The following is an 18,604-nucleotide window of genomic DNA, read 5'->3' as shown; positions in this document are numbered from 1 at the left end:
TCTCGGAGGAACCCACATGGCAGTACTGTTGCATGTCTCAAGCGTGGTCCTAAAGGAAAGTGGAGACGGATGTTAGGTCTTGCCTGGGAGAAGATGCCACATTGCTTAGCCCACCCATCCCCCACCTCATGCAGCTCCAATGTCACCTGCTCAACCTAGGGTGGCACACTGGGGTTTGTGTCTGCCTTCAAACAGAAGAGAAGCTCTGGGAAGAGGCACAAAATGCCTTCTAGGCTTTATTCCTTCCATGCTCTTGGTTCTAATTTATTTGTCCTTGCTCTAGTGAAATGCCCAGAGTGGAAGATTCCTGAGCTGGCAGAGGCCTCGTGAAATGGCTGTCACCCACTCTAAGGTCCTCATGCACGCAAGATGCAAAAACCTCACCAGAGTCAAGGTGTCTAAACATCTGCATAGCCTCTTCATGGAGGCATGGTCTGCCCCGGAGTCAGAAAAATAGAAATCAGGAGGACGTGAATTTATAATATAATTCATCTTTATTATTTCACTCAATTGAATATACTTATACATACATTTTCCAGAATGTGTCATTTTCAGGGTTATGCAGAGTACAACAGTATTGATGGTGACGGTCCATGCTCTGATAAGTGGGTTAATCTTGAAGGCAACTGATAACTTTCCAAAAATAAAAGCATATGGATGATGTAGATCCTGTCCTCAAAGCATATATAAAACAGTTAATACTGACAGCATCTGACTACACCTACCTGGAAGAAAACCCCATGGTTCTCATCTCAAATATTGCCCGCACAGGCACCCCTCAACATAACCTGCTCAAATGTCAGGGAACACCACCATCCTGGAATGGAGAAGCAACTTTAAGTGTGGAGGCCACATTCCACACCAGCCTCAGACTGCCTACCCTCAGACTTCCTGACGTGAGACACAACAAGCCCCTAGTGTGTTTGAGACTATTATTTGAATCCTCTGAGCTTTACCCTAATTCCTAACCCATGGGGATCCAAAAAAGAGAGAGAGAGAAAAGTGCAAAGGAATTTTCAACTTGTCTGGAGGCAATCTAGAATTCTACATAGAATTTTGGAACTTTGCAATGTTGTCTCATGTTGGCAGTTTTACCACATTTTGGACTTTTGTTCTACTGTCTTTCACTGTGATGGTTAGCAATAAAATCTTTGGAAACCTCACAGACTCATGATCATTTCCTAAGGAACAATAAAGAAGAGTAGACTGGGGCCCACTTTCCATTCAGGCTTGGAATGAAGACAGCACTAAAGAATATCCACCCCAGGAAGAAAAGAATGTGCTGGCCCCGAGTTCTGCCCAATGGCGACAAGGCAGCTCAGGAGACCAGCATGCCTGACAAGCAGCCCTGGGCACCCAGAGGCCCACGGGATCCAGCTTGTCCACTCTGCCACACCAGGAGTTGGCTGGACACTGCTCATTACTCTACCCTCGTGTGTCTGGATCCCCTGGTTCATGGGTATTTGTCTGTATTCTGACCCCGGGCTGGCCTTGGTCACCGTGTCTGTCCTGACTCCACTCTATGTCCACAGGTGAGGTGATTCTTGTGATTTAATTCTGACCCTCAATGGCCACTCAATCTCAGGAGCCTCTTTCAAGATTTCCCCACCTAATTTCTCCTTTCTCCTTTCTAATCCCCTGCCCCAGCCTGACAATTTATTCACCTAATAAGAGCTGAAGCATTGCAAGGTGGCCAGCATGTGCCCTTCAAGCCCTCTAAGACATGGACCCTCCTCCCCTCCCACCAGCCCTACCTCACACCCATCCCCAACTGAGGGTGTCTCTAACTTAAAGACACCCCACGTGCATCAGTTACCGATGATACCATATCTTTCAAATTTTTCAGTAAGCTTTTGGGCTTGTCCTTTTCCTGGTTATTTCTAATGATTTTGTTGACATTCTCCCATTCATGGGGATAACCATGCCCTCCGTGGCTCTTTATCAGATCGACGGCCATTGTCAAAAGAAGACTTGCCTGGTTTTCCCTGGCTTGGCCAGTTTCTTTGTTATTAAAAGCACACACTCGCTCCTCACACCTCTTAGTTATGTTCTTAAGAGCTTTGTTATCTGTCTCCTGGAGGTAAACTTTGAGGTCCCCCCCTTCTAGGTCTTCCTTCCGAGTGAACAGCACAATCGTGTACTTCAAAACATCCTCCCCAAAGATGGTCTCTAGATTCTTCACTGTCTTTTTATCCTCCTCAGTGAAGCGTCCCAGCTGGAACACCAGGACCAGAACTATGTTCCCTCCCTCACAGCAGGACAAACAGTGTTTGACCTCCTCCTCCAGCCCAGATGGACACCTCTCAGTGCTGGCCGTCAGGCAGAGCAAGGGACTGTCCACAACCACAACCCTCCACCCTTCCCACATCCTCCTGCTGCTCTGGCTCTTCCCGGTGATCAGCTGTGCTCGGAGCTGGTCGAGGAAGTCACGCCTCCCAAGAATGGTGTTCCCCGTGGCGCTCTTCCCGGTGCCGCTGTCCCCCACGAGGACAATGCTCAGCGTGTCTGTCAAAAGGAAAGCAGGAAAGATTCATGACCATGGGCAGATCTGTGTGCAACTTTCAAAGTGATGCCAGACATCACAGCAGAGGGTGCTCAGAGAGCACTGTGGCCACCCCCTCACCCGGCAGCTCCATCCCCAAGTATGGGGGTGGGGGGGAGGCTTCTTCCAGCCAAGCACCCTGTGAACCCACAAGCACGACTTGGACCACCGTCTCGGCCCAGTGCTCACCCATGACATGGCCACTGTCCTTATCTCTGAACTTGCTCCCTCTTTCTGGTACCTTCTCTGACTCCTGTGGGTGTTACTGGCTGTATGACCCATCACCTACTCAGATACATCCGGGCTATACATCTCATCTCTTGGGCTTCTGTTCCTGCTGCAACTATGGCTTCCTGTTGCCAACCTAGTGCTGTCACTGCAGCAAAATCTCCTTGATGTATTTGAAATTTTATGCCATAGAACTGACTTTTCATGAAAAAGCAACTACATATATTATCAACAGATTACTAATTCTTTCATTCGGATCATGCTACAATTCACGTCTCATTAAAACCACATTAAACTGAACTGTGTCTTTCTTTCATCAAGGAGTCAAAAAGTACCTACAGGTTATAACAGTGAACACGCCCTCCCCTGTTCTGTGGGGCGATGATGGAGAACAGATGTTCCTCTAGATGGAATGACAGATGTACAGAGCCCTTGCAGAGTGTGCTAGTGGGGACTCCTTGTGACTCTGAACTTGTCCTGTGGTCTTTCTCTTCCACGCTGCCTTTTTCCACAGTTCTCAATTATGCATCGTTGGCCAAGTTACCAATATCCACCCAGAAACAAAGAGTGAGGGAAGCCTACCCTGTGCTGTTCCCCCAGGGGAAATTATTGAACTGCTCATCCTGAACCCACAATCTCATAGTTATGCATAAAGGATGAAAAAGAGATTAATCCTCCCACATTCCCACATTTGTCACAGGCTTCAGTCCCTGCTCCCATACCCTCAGAAGTTGGCTCCCAAGAACCTCCATGATCTCCCACTTCATGTAGAGGCACAAACCCTCCATTTCCATCATTGTTCCAGATTTCTAGTGTGCCCTCTGCGATGTCTTCCAGCTTTCTGCCAGCCATCCAAACTCTGCCCATTTTCTAAAGCCCATTTTAAACTGGGCTTTCTCCACACAGCCTCTCCTGACATTCCCACATATCTATGCTTCTTCAGGAGGCTCCCCAGCACCTGGGGCTCCATGGCAAATATGAAAGGGCTCTTTTGAGTCTGTGTTCTTCCCAGGTGAGGACATTTGCCATGGGACAGAATGGGATGACTCATACTGGCCTGGAAGAATCTCAGTTCAGGGCAATAGAGCATGTAGCACAGAGTGCATGGGGACTTCTGCTAAAGAAGCAGGTAGTGTGGCTGGACTGAGAAACCCATCTAGCTGGGGCACCTGGTTGGTTCAATCTTTTGAGCATCTGACTTCAGCTCAGGTAATGCTCTTGTGGTTCATGGGTTCAAGCCCCACATCAGACTCTGCTGTCAGCATGGAGCCCACTTTAGATCTTCTCTCTCCTTCTCTCTCCCTCCCTCAAAAATAAATTATTAAGCTTAAAAAAAAGAGGGGTGCCTAGGTGGCTCACTTGGTTAAGCATCCAACTCTTGATTTCAGCTTAAGTCATGATCTCAGGATTTGTGGGTTCAAGTCCTGCATCAGACTCTACACTGACAGTGTGGAGCCTGCTCGGGATTCTCAACTCCCTCCCTCTCTCTCTCTCTCTCTCTGCCCCTCCCCTGCTTTCTCTCTCTCTCTCTCTCTCTCTCTCTCTCTCTCTCTCTCTCTCAAAATAAATAAATAAACTTTTTAAAAAAAAGAACCAAGAAGTTAAGAGAGGGAAAGAGAGAGAGATGGAGTGGGCTTAAGAGAAAGAGAAGAGCAAACCAATGGTTCAGAACTATCTCATCACCAGCGCTGAGTCCTGAGCCCCAAACCACAGATACACTGTGGGGAAAACGGGAGATTAGAAAAAGCTCAACTCCTTCCCTTAAGTCCTTCACCATCCCCTTGGAGAGATGGGATAAGGATCAGGAAGGAAAAATCAAAGAGTTCGAGGTGTGGACAGTGTGCAGGGGGAAGGCTCATTACCTTAGGAACATTTGAGAAAGGAAGGAGAAAGAGAAAAGCTCATCAAGAGCCTGGACCTGTCCTTTTTAGCTTCTCTCTGCCCTTCAGAAAATAGAAAGCTCTTGCACATGTCACATCTGGCTGTCAAAAGCATATATAAAATGTATTTTACACAATATGTACCTTCCTGGCTGATGACGCATGGCTTGGCCCTGTTCTGCAGCACCAGGTCCACGATCTTTTGTAGGAGCTCGTCCACCTGGCACTGCTCCTCTGCCCCCGTCAGTCTGTAGTTGAAGGCGCTGTACCGGTCTTTGCATTTCTTAATGAGCTGGTAGAGAGCTTCATTATTGCTTTTCAAGAACATCTCTAGATCCTGGTCCCCTAGATCTTCCTTCCTGGTGAGGAGGACGATCATGTACTCAATGAATTTCTCTCCAAAAATGCTTCGGATGGTGTCCAGCACAGCCTCATCCGTCTTGGTGAAAGAGCCCAGCGGGGTCACCAGCAGGAAGGCATGGAGGCCTTGAGGGGCATGTCTCTGAAGCTCAGCTTTAATGTCCTTTGAAGATGCAATGTCCGGAGTATCAATGACCCAAATTTTCCTCCCTCTCCAGGTTCTGCTCACAGACGCAAACATCTGGGTTACCGACTTTTCACTGAATTTGGTCTCAAAGACTCCCTTCCCCAGAAGGCTGTTCCCGGCGGCACTTTTTCCAGCTCCACGCTTCCCCACAAGCAGGATCCTCAGTTCCAACAACTCAGGGCTCGGTTCACATCCTGTGGCCTGCAGCTGCTTCTCCCCTGGCCCTGTGGGACAAAAGGGCAGATTCAGAGTCTCTTCTTGAGGCCGAATATGGAGATGTGGACAGGTTTTATGATTTCTCTTCCTTGCCAGTTTTTACAGAGAATGAAAGTAATGCTCTGAACAGCAGGACTATAGTCCCGGGTCAGAAGTCACTCACCCATTCAAGTAAAAACCACAAAGGCGGCCACGAATAAATTAGGAGATGTGTAGAAAGCTCAAGACCTCCCAGAAACATGAAAATCAGTTAAACTTGGCCTTTACAGGTCTTCGTCCTTAGATTTCCTTTCATTTGCTACCAAAGTCCATGAAGTCCATGGGCTGAGGCAGGACAAGGGAGAATCTGAGTTTAAAATGCCCCTTGGTGGCATATTCATAAAATGTTAGACTACTCAGCAACCAAAAACAAAAACAAAACAAAACAAAAAAGAATGAATAAATGAACTATTGATATGCAACACGCATGGATCTTCTAAACATGCTAAATGAAAGAAGCCGGACACGAAACCACATGCTATCTGATTCCGCTATATGAAGTTCAAGAACAGACAAAATTAATCTATGTGGATAGAAATCTGGGTTGCAGTTCCCTTTGGGGAGAGGCAGCAGGAACTTAGGTAAGGTGACGGAAATGCTCAAGATCTTTATCTAGAGGATGGTCACTATGGGTAGATACGTAAAGTCACTGAGCTCTATACTTAAGATCTGTGCATTTCACTCTACGTTCATTATGCCTCAATACATGACTGTAGAAACTTGGACCACAAAACCGTCTCTGCACACGTGCCCTGTCCCCATCACTTCTCCTTGATCCAAGGTCAACACCAGACCTCCATGCTGAGCAAAGGGCAGAGTCAGCAATACAGAGAATATTCAGAGTTTGAGGCATCCTGGGCGCTAAGGGTATGGATTGTCACTTGGTGTCAGAGCCGCCAAGTCTGGGAGGTGGAATGAACGCGGCATTTAAAGAAAGCCACTGAAATGCTAGTGACACCACGTCCTTGTTATGTTGCCTTGGGAAAGCTCCTACTTTCTTCCAAATCACTTCATACAAGTCTACATCATATAAAAGGTCACTTCCAACTTTTTGAGCCACCCCGTGGCTACCCGTGGTGTGCTATTTCCTCACCACCACGAGGCAAAATTTGGGGCCATAACAGGTAAGTTCCTTCAGGTCTTGACAGAAGGGCATCCGGAGAATTTTAAATCCCTACTTCTGCCTAAGCTCACATCTTTCTGGCTAAGTTTACTCATCTGTCAATGAGACTAATGATAATACCACCCTCTTCCTAGGGCTGTCATGAGGAATATACTTTAGGGTTGTTAAGAATATATGGTTGTTCTGAGAATTATATTTATACGCTAGGAGGATTGAATTATTTCTATATATTTTTCCAGCACATAATGTCAACTGCAATTATTATCATTATTAAAATTGAAATAATAATAAAAGAATAATTATTTTATTTAATAAATAAAAATGCTATAAACATTCTAGTTAATTAAAAGTATTATTATTATTATTATTATTTTATTGTTATTATTTGGGGGAGTTCTATGGGGACAGAGATCTCACCTACCTTATTCATTGCTGAATATTCTGTGCTTGCACAGAGCTGGCCCAGAAATAACGTGAGAGTCCATCAATAAAGGGATAGTTGGGGGCGCCTGGGTAGCTCAGTCAGTTAAGCTTACAACTTCAGCTCAGGTCATGATCTCACAGTTCATGAGTTCGAGCCCCACATCGGGCTCTGTGCTGATGGTGCAGAGACTGCTTGGGATTCTCTTTCCCTCTCTCTGCCCCTTCTGTGCTCTCTTACTCTCTCTCTCTCTCAAAATAAATAAGTAAACTTAAAAAAAAATTTTGTAAAGCCTGATTTAAAAAAAATAATAAAAAAAAAAAGGAAGGAAAGAAGGAAGGGAGGAAGGAAGGGATGGTTGAATTAGGCGTGTACGCCCTTACCGTGAACAAAACTGCATCTACTAAACAGAGCGAGGTAGATCTATATGTATCGATTTGTGCAGTGTGCAGGATGAATCATTAACGGCAATCACTACATGGATACTGAACTCCATTATAGAATCCTATAACTTAGTGCTCCCCAAGAAGGTAATTTCTGCTTTCCCAGTAGGAGTCAACATTGTATAGTCTTGGATCCAGGGCCAGGAAGACAAGGCTGAGTCACAAAAAAAGCCACAAAAGACAAGCCCACCTCCACAGCATTTCAGAGAAAGCCAGGGACACCCACTCCATGTCCACCACCTTTGCTGCTGCCATACCTACTCCCAAGTGTTAGGAGTTTCCTGGGGGACAGGTTGTGGACACCAACCTGAGCAAGGTCCCCATAGCGCATCTTTGTTTCTAATTATCTATTTTTTCCACTTCATTTTGATGCATAACGCATTCAAAAGAATATAGATATGAGCTTAACTTTTTTTTAATTTTTAAGTTTTTATTTATTCATTTTGAGAGAGCACGAGCAGGGTTGGGGGACACAGAGAGAGGAAGAATCCCAAGCAGGATCCACACTATCACCACAGAGCCAGATGCAGGGCTCAAACTCACAAGCTGTGAGATCATGATCTGAGTCGAAATGAAGAGCTGGATGCCCAATCAACCACCCAGGCACCCCTGAGCTTAACATTTTTAAGGATCATCTTACCATGTGGATTTTCCCCCTTCTGAGATGTGGCTTCATTCACATGATCCTAGAAAATAAAGGGGGAAATGATACTCAGAGACCCAAAATCTCATCTTTTCACAAAGCAAAGAAATGGAGACACAAGTATATAATTCAGAGTAATTTGATGATTGGGATGTGGTCAAATTCAGGCCGTGGTCCTATTCCTTGTTGGCTTCTGTAGACCCATCCATAATGACAGTCGATCCTGAAACCCCATTGTTGCCACCACAACAGGCTTCCCAGAAATATGAAGATGGGTCTTGTTCTCACTGAGGTGAGTCCCACAAATGCCATCTAACCAAGGTATTTGTCCTAAAGCTCTAACTTTCCTTCTCCCCAGTCCCCAGTGGTAGCAATCCCTTCCAAAGTCTTCCAGAGTTTTTTCTGTTCCTGGAGAAAATCCAGAGGCTTAAAGACAGCTTCTGGATTCCCCAGAAGAAGAAACTAGCCCAGTGATGTTTGTGAGGTGCATCTGAGGGACCAGGGGAAGGGAGGAGATTGGGAGTCACGCTCCCCTCACATCTCTGGTGCCTTCTCCCTGCACCACACCCCCAGTACAGAGATGATCCTTCTTCTGACATGAGAGCCAGGAAAATTTGGAACCTTCTCCATCCAGGTGGGCAAATGGAGACAACAGAGGATGGAAGGCCAAACACACAGTTGGTATTCCCTTCCCCTGCCTGGCCAAGCCATACAGTCACACCCCAAACTTAAATTGTCATGAAATCAAAAGAGAAGGTGAAAACAACGATACACAATGTGGATGAATCTGCTATTCTTAGAAACTCCCAATACTTTATTTTAACCTTATCTTTGTTAAATTTCCATGCTAGCCAAGGAAATTTTCCCTCTGCTTTCTTACTTGGCCTTACCCCAAACCATTGATACCTTCCACCATCTCCCTCCCTGGGTCTTCTCCATTCAGCTCTGATTATCACACTTCTTTCTTCTTACCTGGCACAACTCAAGGTCTTTCATGTTCTTTAAATGGAAAACATTTTTACAATGCAAATGTGTATGATCTAAAAATTAGTAATGTTTTTAATGTTTATTTATTCTTGAGAGAGACAGAGCACAAGCAGGGGAGGGGCAGAGAGGGAGGGAGACACAGAATCCTATGCAGGCTCCAGGCTCCAAGCTGTGAGCACAGAGCATGACACGGGGCTCGGACCCACAATCCATGAGATCACGACGTGAGCCAACTAACCCACCCAGATGCCCCTAAAAATTACTAATTTTTAAATTCCCAATCCACTACCAAAGGAACAATAGCTAATTCACATACATCCTTCTATGTTTTTCTAAGTTTATACACACACACACAAGCATATATGAACACATCGGGAGAACTTGGCTAGGTTTCAATCTGCTTAATACTATGTCCTGTACATCTGTACAAATCAGTACATATCGATCAACCCAATTTTTCTAGAAGATGCTATTTACTCCACAGCATGGATATGGAAAATTCCATACTAATGTAACGATTCCTGTATTTTTTTAAAGATTTTATTTTAAGTAATCTCTACACCCAACATGGGGCTTGAACTTAACAATCTCGAGATGAGGAGTCATATGCTCTACTGACCGAGCCAAATGATTCCTTTATTGATAGATCATAAGCTTATTTCTGGATTTACTATTTGAAAAGATGCAATGATAAATATCCTTATATATACATCTTTATATGTGCAAATGTTTTCCTTTCTTGGTAACAGGGTCCTAAAAGTGGGAATCTTGCTCAGTCTCTGGGTTGTTAAAGTCCTTAATGTCTCCATAACTTACGTGAAACTTATACACATCCATGATAATAACAGTAATAATAATGGCAACTATGGAGCGCCTGGGTGACTCAGTCAGTTGGGCGTCTGACTTAGGCTCAGGTCATAATCTCATGGTTCATGGGTTTGAGGCCCATGTCGGGCTCTGTGCTGACAGCTTCAGATTCTGTCTCCATCTCTCTCTGCCCCTTCCCTGTGTGTGCTCTCTCTCTCTCAAGAATAAACATTAAAAAATTAAATAATAGTAATAATAATGGCAGCTAATAATTACTGAATGCTTGCATTTCAAGTATTTGCAAATAATTTTGTCAGCATTTCATTAAACCCTGAGATACATAGTATTATCCCTTTTTACACAAGACAGAAAAATAAGATACTGTGGCCAACAAAAAGGATAGGAGTTCCGTCCCTCAGGGAGTCTGTGGGGAGGCAACCATTGAAAGCACATACACAGCAACCACTTGACTGGCTGATGGCCATGAGGAGGAGAAGCGCCCTGAGGGAAGGGGGGCTGTAGGAGCTCATCCCAGGGGCCCACAGGGAAGACTCTCTGAGCAAAGGAGCTCTAGGAGAGGCAGACCTGGAACGGGGTGGGATGGGAGAGGGGAAGTGTCCAGGTGGAGAAAATTCCAAGTTCAAAGCTCTAGAGCACACATGAGTATAAGTCAAGGACCCCACAGGGAAGGCCGGTGGGACCAACACATAAAGAGCAAGTTAGAGGGTGAGGGGCCAGCTCAGGTCAGGGATTCCAAACTTGATCTGAAGATCAACGTACAATCACTGCAGAATTTTACAGAACAGGGGGTTGTGTTCTGGGTACACTGTGGACAGTTCATTCTGTGCCCCTTATCCTCTCTGCTGGCATCCCTGTTCCATACAGCCTTCAGGGGAGAGACACAGGCTATAAAGGAGAGAGAGAGGGAGGTCAGGGCTAGGAGATAAGAGAGTGACAAGTTCTCCTGAGCCTCAGGGTCCTCGTCGTACATTGAGTAGGTGTGAAGATTTGATCAGTCTGGGGGTCTGGGACTTAGCAGGTGCTCAGTAAATATTGCCTTCCTTCTCATTTCCATCATGTTTGGGTTTAACACTCACCAGTTCTCAGAAGATTCACTCTGACCAAAACTGCCCCCACGTTGGATTTTTGCTTTGCTTTACATCCATGGACACTTGCATTTAAAGACTCCTCTGTACCAACATTCACTTACTTACACTGAATCGGGAACTGCTTCGTGTCTTATGCATGAGTCACTCAAACAGAAGCGTGAGGTCCTCGAAAACAAAACCCTGGATTTTTGTATCTTCCTTCATTACAAATATATTTTCCACTCAAGTCTAGAAATTAAATAAAATACCACTCTGGCTGTCGTGTAGAAAATAGATTGAGGGGTAAGGCACAAGAACGAATGAGGGGAAGGTTGTTTGTAAAACAGTACAGGCAAGAACGGAGGCTGGCTTGGAGCAGAGGGGGGGCAGTGGAGATGGACAGAAATGCATGGATTCCAGGCACACCGATCACACAAGACCTAAGGACTTCTCAAATATCAGCTGCCAGCTAGTAGTAGCAAAGCCGACCTCTGGGTTTAGGTTCAAGGAGCATCACCACCATTTACCCAGTTGAGAGAAAACTGAAGTCTCATACATCTCAGAGGGAAAGCCAAAAGTGTAACCTTGTGAAGCCTGAGATCCCATAGGAGAGCCAAGTGGAGACATCAGACGGCAACTGGATAAGGGAGCAGGATTCAGAGGAGAGGCCTGGACAGGAGTGACAAATCTGGAAACCATTAGCGATCAACGGAGCTCAAAGCTGGAGGGCAGAGAATTGAGGAAAGCCTAGAACCACACCCTGAAGATCTCAACTTTTAGAGGCCATGTGAAGAGAACTCAACAATCTCCAGAGGAGCCAGAAAGAGTAGGAGGAAAAAAACCAAAAAGAGTATAGCTGTATTGAAACCAAGGGAAGAAAGAGTCTATTTGTGTGTCCAATACTGTGAGGGAAAAACTTAAGTAAGGACTTAACTGTATCCCTTAATTTGCCAATAAATTTCAAAGTCCAAAGGGTAATCCTCAAAACAACCTACCATCTGGTGCCTCATCTTTCCAGATCATAGATAAACACCTCCTAAACAAAGCCTAGGTTCCACCACACAATGTGACAGGTCACTTATCCGTGCTTCTCTTCAACCCACTAGCTCTCACCACAAAGATCCTTGAGGACCTTCAGCATTTCTTACCAGTAATCCACTGCCTTCGTTTCTGAGATTCATGATATATGGTCCTCCGTTTTCATCCACCAAACGCTGGACCATGCAGAGGAGCTCTCTCACCTGGACATCCCGCTCATCCTCACTTGCCTTGTTGTTAAAAGCGCAGTATCGGCCTCCACAGTTTTCAACCAACTCCCTAAGGGAGTTCTCATCTTCAATGCAATCTTTCAGTGAGTCATTCTCCAAATCATCCTTCCGAGTGAAGACAATAATGATGTGCCTCCTGGAGTTAGCTCCAAACACCTCCTGGATCCCCTTGACTGTCTCTATGTCCTCGACCTTATAAAAGCTGATGGGGATTACCAGAAGCAGGACGTGGAGGCTGGGAGCAGAGAGCTCGAAGCAGTGTTCAATGTTACGTTGCTTGTCTTTGGCACAAGACTTTGAGGAGAAAAGGTCAGGGGTGTCAATGACCACAACCCTTCTCTCTTTTGTGAACCCACTCTCTCTCTGGCATGTTTTAGTCACCATCTGGTCACTGAATTTGGACACGAATGCAGCTTTGCCCAGAATAGTGTTTCCTGTGGCACTTTTTCCTGCACCACTTTTGCCTAAGAGGAGAAGCCTCAGTTCTGGCATGGAGCACTCTGGCTCCAGTTTCCTCTCCTGACACAGGCTCTGGTTGGTTCTGCTGGGACAAAAAGCAACACATCAGTGTTCAACCCATGCAAGAGTGGATAGAGGAGCAGCAAGAAAAATGCCTTCTTTTTGGTTTTTCCCAAAGGATGTGGCCTACTGAAGTCAACTCAGACTAGATTGGGATAAGAAATCCTGTTTCCCACAATCTTCTCTGTGCTCTTGTCTCTGAAATAAATCCACACTGGTAAGATGCCCGGCACTGTAGGGGCACCTGAGTAGCTCGATCGGTTGTGTCCAACGCTTGATCTCAGCTCAGGTCATGATCTCACGGTTTGTGGGATCGAGCCCCACATGGGGTTCTGTGAGAACAGCACAGACCCTGCTTGGGATTCTCTTCTCTCTCTCTCTCTCTCTCTCTCTCTCTCTGCCCCTCCCTTGCTCGCTTGCTCTTGTTCTCTCTCTCTCTCTCTCAAAATAAATAAACACTTAAAAAAAAGACATTCAACACTGTTGACTGACTAAACCAACAACCCCCTTCTCTGTATTCATCACCCATTATACATGCTGGGGGAAACTGTGATAGACAGAATAATGCCCCCCCACCAGATGTCCATGTGCTAATCCCTGGAATCTGTGATTGTGTTATTTTACATGGCAAAATGGACGTTGCCAATGTGATTAAGGCTCTTGAGACGGAGAGATAAGAGGATCCTAGAGGATCATCCAGGTGGATCCATTATAATCACACTAAAAGAGGTCCTTCCAAGAGGAAGATAGGAAAGTCAGAGTAAGAAAAAGGAGATGTGAGGACAAAAGCAGAGGTCAGAGAGTGAGAAAGATTTGAAAATGCTACACGATTGGTTTTAAAAATGGAATAAGGAGCCACCAGCCAAAGGCAATGCAGGCAGCTTCTAGAAGCTGGGAAAGGCAAGGAAATGGCTTCTGCTACACAGCCTCCTCCAGAAGAATCCTGCCCAACACTGATTTTAGGACTTCTGACCTCCAGACTGTAAAATAATAGCTTGGTGGGTTTTTAGCAACTAACTTTGCGGCAATTTGTTACAGCAGCAACAGGAAATTAATACGTTCTCTCTCCCAGCTTCCTTTCCACCAGGGGTGGCCATGTGACCCAGTTCAACCTGATGACAGTTGAGGGAATATTTGCCTGGGCCTTTTAGGAATGTTATTGTTTTCTTGATGATAGAGGCAGACTCAAGTAGAGAGCTCCTGTTCTCACCTCCTCCCCCTTCTTCTTTTTCTTTTTTCTTTTTCTTTTTTTTTTTAAGTTTTTTAAAGCTTATTTATTTGTGAGAAAGACAGAGCATGAATGGGGGAGGGGCAGAGACAGAGAGAGACACTGAATCTCAAATAGGGTCCAGGCTCTGAGCTGTCAGCAGAGCTTGAACTCGGGAACAGTGAGATCATGACCTGAGCTGAAGTCGGACTGATGCTTAACCAACTGAGCCACCTAGGCGCCCCTCCTCCCCCTTCTTCTTATTTGACATTTAAATGTGACATCTGGAATGACAGCTGATATCATGAGGCAATGAGCTAACAAATAAGAGAACAAATGTTGCTGAAGGACCCCAGAGCAGAAAGATAAAAGGATCCCCGATGACATCACTGAGCTACCAAAACATCCTTGAGATTGCCCTTTTGCTAAGTAAACAGCTGATATTCTAATGATTTAAGCTGCTGCTACTCAGAGTGTGGTTCACAAACAAGCGATATTGCCAATAACTGAGATCATGTTAGAAATACAACATCTTGGGGCGCCTGAGTGGCGCAGTCGGTTAAGCGTCCGACTTCAGCCAGGTCACGATCTCGCGGTCCGTGAGTTCGAGCCCCGCGTCGGGCTCTGGGCTGATGGCTCAGAGCCTGGAGCCTGTTTCCGATTCTGTGTCTCCCTCTCTCTCTGCCCCTTGCCCGTTCATGCTCTGTATCTCTCTGTCCGAAAAATAAATAAACGTTGAAAAACAAAAAAAAATTAAAAAAAAAAAAAAAAAGAAATACAACATCTCAGCCCCACACCAGACTTGCTGAATGAGAATTCTTCATTTGACAAGTTCCAGGTGATTCTCATGAGCATTCAAGTTTGAGAAGCACTGGTGTTAAGCCACCATTGGTTAAAGATTAGCATTCCTAACTGAATCAGAAACCACTGGAAGAGCCAAGTTTCCCAGCACTCTTTCTTTTTTTTTTTTTTTTTCATGTTTATTCATTTTTGAGCTAGAGAGACAGAGAACATAAGTGGGTGAGGGGCAGAGAGAGAGAGAGAGAGAGGGAGACACAGAACTTGAAGCAGGCTCCAGGCTCTGAGCTGTCAGCACAGAGCCCGATGCAGGGCTCAAACCCACGAACTGCGAGATCATGCCCTGAACTGAAGTCGGACGCTCAGCCAACTGAGTCACCCAGGCGCCCCTCCCAGAACTATTTCTTCAACAGTCCCTTTTCCAAATGATTCTGTCAGATACCAGGGGCCCATGTTTCCATGAGTCTTTCCCTAGGTTGTCTGTTTTGTCCACTGGACACTCAATCTATTCCTGAACCAGAAAGCCTTAATTACTAAAACCAAGATGACTTAATGTTATTCTACTAAAAATATAACTCTAAAATGAGGCTTCATTATGTAATGGAGCAGGTTCCAACACCTTGCTATTGTTCAAAACTGTCACGGTATTCTTGGCTTTTTAATCCCCTGTAGAACTTTGAAAATCAGTTGTCATTGTCTTCAGGAAACCCTGTTGAAATCTAGAGTGTCGTTGCATTGAATTTGTAGCTTACTTTTATTTTTTTATTAAGTATTTATTTATTTTGAGAGAGAGACAGAGAGAGAGCACATGCACAGATCACAAGGGGGCAGAGACAAAGGAGAGAGAGAATCCCAACATGGGACTCGATCTCACAGACTGCGAGATCATGACCTGAGCTGAGGTCAACAGTTGGAGGCCCAACCGACGGAGCTACCCAGGCGTCCCTGCAGCTTAGCTTTAGAAGAATGGACATCCGCATAGAGTTGTTCTCCCCACTCCTTTATTTAGTCAGTTTTAAATATGTTCTAATTTCAATCATTTCTTTTTGATCCATAAATTAAGAGAAGTAATTACAAAATTTAAAAATGAGTGGCACCTGGATGGCTCATTTGGTTGAGTGTCCGACTTTGGCTCAGGTCATGATCTCACAGTTCGAGCCCCACTTAGCTGAAGTCAGCTGGGGTCAAGCCTTTCATGGTTTTTCCAGACTGAACTGATCATCAACTCTTCTCTGGACTTCTGCAATAACAGAATCACTGATTCCCCCTGCTTCTACCCTTCTAGAGGCTATGGTCTGTAGACAGTCAGTGTGCTCCTGCACAAACAGGAGACAGATAATGTCATTCATCAGTCCAAAGTCCCCCCGTGGCTTCCCCCTGACTTGAAATAACAAGCAAAGCCTTTACAGTGGTCGACAAGACCCTACCCATCTGGACTCTAGCTGTCTCTCTGATCTCATCTCCCACCCCTCTCCACCTTGTTTTGTCTCCTGTAGTCACATGGACCTCCCTGCTGTTCCCCAAATGTGCAACCTTGGGCCTTGGTGCTGGTCGTTCACCTGAGCTAGAACACTCTTCCCCTGGACTCGGGCAAGGCGCATTCACCTCCTTTAGATCTTTACCGCATTGGCCCTTTGGGACAGATGGGCTTCTTCATCCTACATTTAACAGCAATCTGCCTTACTGCATCCCAACAGCATTCTGCGTCCCCCACATGCCTGTTCTGTACACCCAGCAACCACTGCAACCACCTTTCACATTGTGCATTTACTTGCTTATCGCTTTCTTTTGTCTCCCCACGGCTAAGAGGTAAGTCCCATGAGAAGGAGGACCTGCTTTATCTTGTTCACCATCGCATCTATGACCCAGAGAAGGCATTCGATAAGCACCAGCTGATAGTATTTACTTCATCTAACTTTGAAATTCTCTCTACCACCCTTGGTATGAAACTCTGTAAGAGCAGAGACCATGCCTGTCTTGTCCTGTGTCCCTAGTCGCTGATACCGTGCCTGGTGTATAGTATAGGCTTAATGAGTGGTGTTAAATGAATGATCATGGGGTAAAGGGGTGAGGAAAGGAAGAAAAACAGTTTTTAGAAATGAAGAGAGTGACTGAAGTGATGCCACTTTGAATTAAAAAAAAGAGAAGTAACTTCACACTGTATCCCAAGCCAATGAAGTGATATTTTTTGGTACATTAATTTTTTTAAAAAAAGACACTAGTGGGCAAATAGCTGAAGGAAGCAGAGACCTCCAGCAGGTCTGAAGAAGAAAGGAATTGATTTCCCAAGTAAGCTCCACTGCTCACATGATTACCCATCATAGTGTGTGTAAATTAATGAGCCTTTGCTAAACTGTGTGTTATATTGAATCAGGGACCCACCCAACCTACGCCCTCGCCTTGCGAACTTTTCTCTGGAGCAGAGGGGGTGCCTAGGTGGCTCAGTGGTTGAGCCGCTGACTTTGGCTCAGGTCATGATCTCAAGGTTCATGGGTTGGACCCCCATGTGGGGCTTTCACTGACAGCGCTAAGCCTGCTTCGGATTCTGTCTCCATCTCTCTCTCTCTCTCTCTCTCTCTCTCTCTCTCTGCCCCTCCCCTGCTTGTTCGTTCTCTCTCTCTCTCAAAAAAAAATATTAAAAAAAAAAAAAAAGAAAAAAAATTCGGACAAAAGGTAACCAAAACTCCCCCTCCCTCACTCTCTCCTTTACCCACACTCCCCTCTGACCATCTCCCAGCCCCTCTGGAGACCCCAGCAGGGCAAGGAGAGAGAGAAAAGGAGAGCTTTCACTCCAGAACTATAGTGACACTCTCCAGCAACCTGTACTTGTTCTCGGGGTATAGCTGGAGGGCGATGTGGGTTCAGCCGTCCAAGCAAAGCTCCCAATGGTCTGGGGAATCTGCCCTGCACCCGGGAAGTTCAAGCCCACAGAAAGAGATGGCCAGAGAAGCTTCCAGAGCCTAGCCTGGGGAGGACGCACTCCCAGCCCCGCAGGTCAGGCAGTCATCAGGAGGACAGAAAAGCATTCAACGGCGACAGCCCAGGGGGCTCAAATGTAGGCAAAATCATAAGTCTTGTTTGGGGCAACCACCGGCCACCCCGAGGGCTCAGTTAAGGGGGCCCGACAGCGCACGGGGTGGGGAACAAAAGCGAGCGTGGACGGGGCGGATCCGTGGCTACCAGCCTCCTCCTCCAGCCCTGCCATCGGCCCCTCGCCGCCGAGCCTCCTCGGGGAAGGCGAGGAGCCCGCTTCCCTCCCCCCTCCCCCGCTCCCCCCCTCCCCCCCTCCCCCGCTCCCCCCCTCCCCCCCTCCCCGCGGCCCGCCCGGCCTCGGGCCCCCCCCGCCCCCGCTCCCGCGCGGATGCGGAGGCACCTCGGCTCCGGCTCAGGGCGCGTCGTGGGCTCCATGGCTCCGGAGAGTGGCCGAGAGCCCCGCAGCAGCCGGCCCAGGGCGGGAGGAGGGAGGCGCGGAGAGAAAGCAGGGGCGGGCCCTCAGAGGCGGTGAGGGTGGAGGGGAGAGTTGGGGCTGGTGCCAGGTCGCGGGGTGCAGACGAGGGACAGGCACGCCTCCTCCCCCCCCCCCCCCGCCGCCCCCTTCTGGGGACACGAAGGGCAGGACTCGAGAGCGGAAGCTGGGCCTGGGGCTGCGGCGCCCCCGAGGGTTCCCCCGGAGAGGGTCATAGTGCGGGGTGCTCCCGTCCCTGGGACCGAAGTCCGTGGAGCCTGAAGAGGCTGAACCTGGCCGGTGCGGGGACGGCGCCCAGTAGGTGGTGCTTCTCCAGCTGGTGTCCGCCACCCTGGGCACCTGAGACCCCTTCCCGAGACTGAGGAAACTGAGAAGACGCCGG

General features: G+C 46.8%; 1 protein-coding gene across 2 annotated transcripts; it reads right to left on the bottom strand.

Annotated features, from left to right (window-relative positions):
• Positions 1-475: 475 nt before the first annotated feature.
• On the bottom strand, positions 476-18,286 carry GIMAP8 (GTPase, IMAP family member 8). 2 transcript variants are annotated; one of them, XM_023250723.2, is made up of 5 exons: positions 18,130-18,286; positions 12,113-12,773; positions 8,080-8,125; positions 4,795-5,421; positions 476-2,505 (listed from the first exon to the last, which is right to left on the bottom strand). In XM_023250723.2, the coding sequence occupies exons 1-5, from the start codon at positions 18,162-18,164 to the stop codon at positions 1,784-1,786; spliced, it is 2,091 nt and encodes a 696-aa protein (XP_023106491.1). In that variant the 5' UTR covers positions 18,165-18,286; the 3' UTR covers positions 476-1,783. The 2 variants fall into 2 exon arrangements, with proteins under 2 accessions (XP_023106491.1, XP_044908918.1); XM_045052983.1 differs by having other exon boundaries at positions 12,113-12,776; positions 18,130-18,266.
• Positions 18,287-18,604: the final 318 nt, after the last annotated feature.

The sequence above is a fragment of the Felis catus genome, chromosome A2 (assembly GCF_018350175.1).
Source record: "Felis catus isolate Fca126 chromosome A2, F.catus_Fca126_mat1.0, whole genome shotgun sequence".
In the NCBI taxonomy this organism is placed as follows: domain Eukaryota; kingdom Metazoa; phylum Chordata; class Mammalia; order Carnivora; family Felidae; genus Felis; species Felis catus.
Note: the sequence above shows the minus strand (reverse complement) of the source record. Positions and strands in the feature narration are given on the sequence as shown.

Excerpts from the sequence above, each read along its gene's own strand:
- GIMAP8 (XM_045052983.1), bottom strand. The coding sequence starts at position 18,164 with ATGGAGCCCACGACGCGCCCTGAGCCGGAGCCGAG. Across the intron at positions 12,777-18,129 it reads CGCCCTGAGCCGGAGCCGAG|CAGAACCAACCAGAGCCTGT; the intron begins GTGCCTCCGCAT and ends TTTTTGTCCCAG. Across the intron at positions 2,506-4,794 it reads ATGCGTCATCAGCCAGGAAG|ACACGCTGAGCATTGTCCTC; the intron begins GTACATATTGTG and ends TCCTTTTGACAG.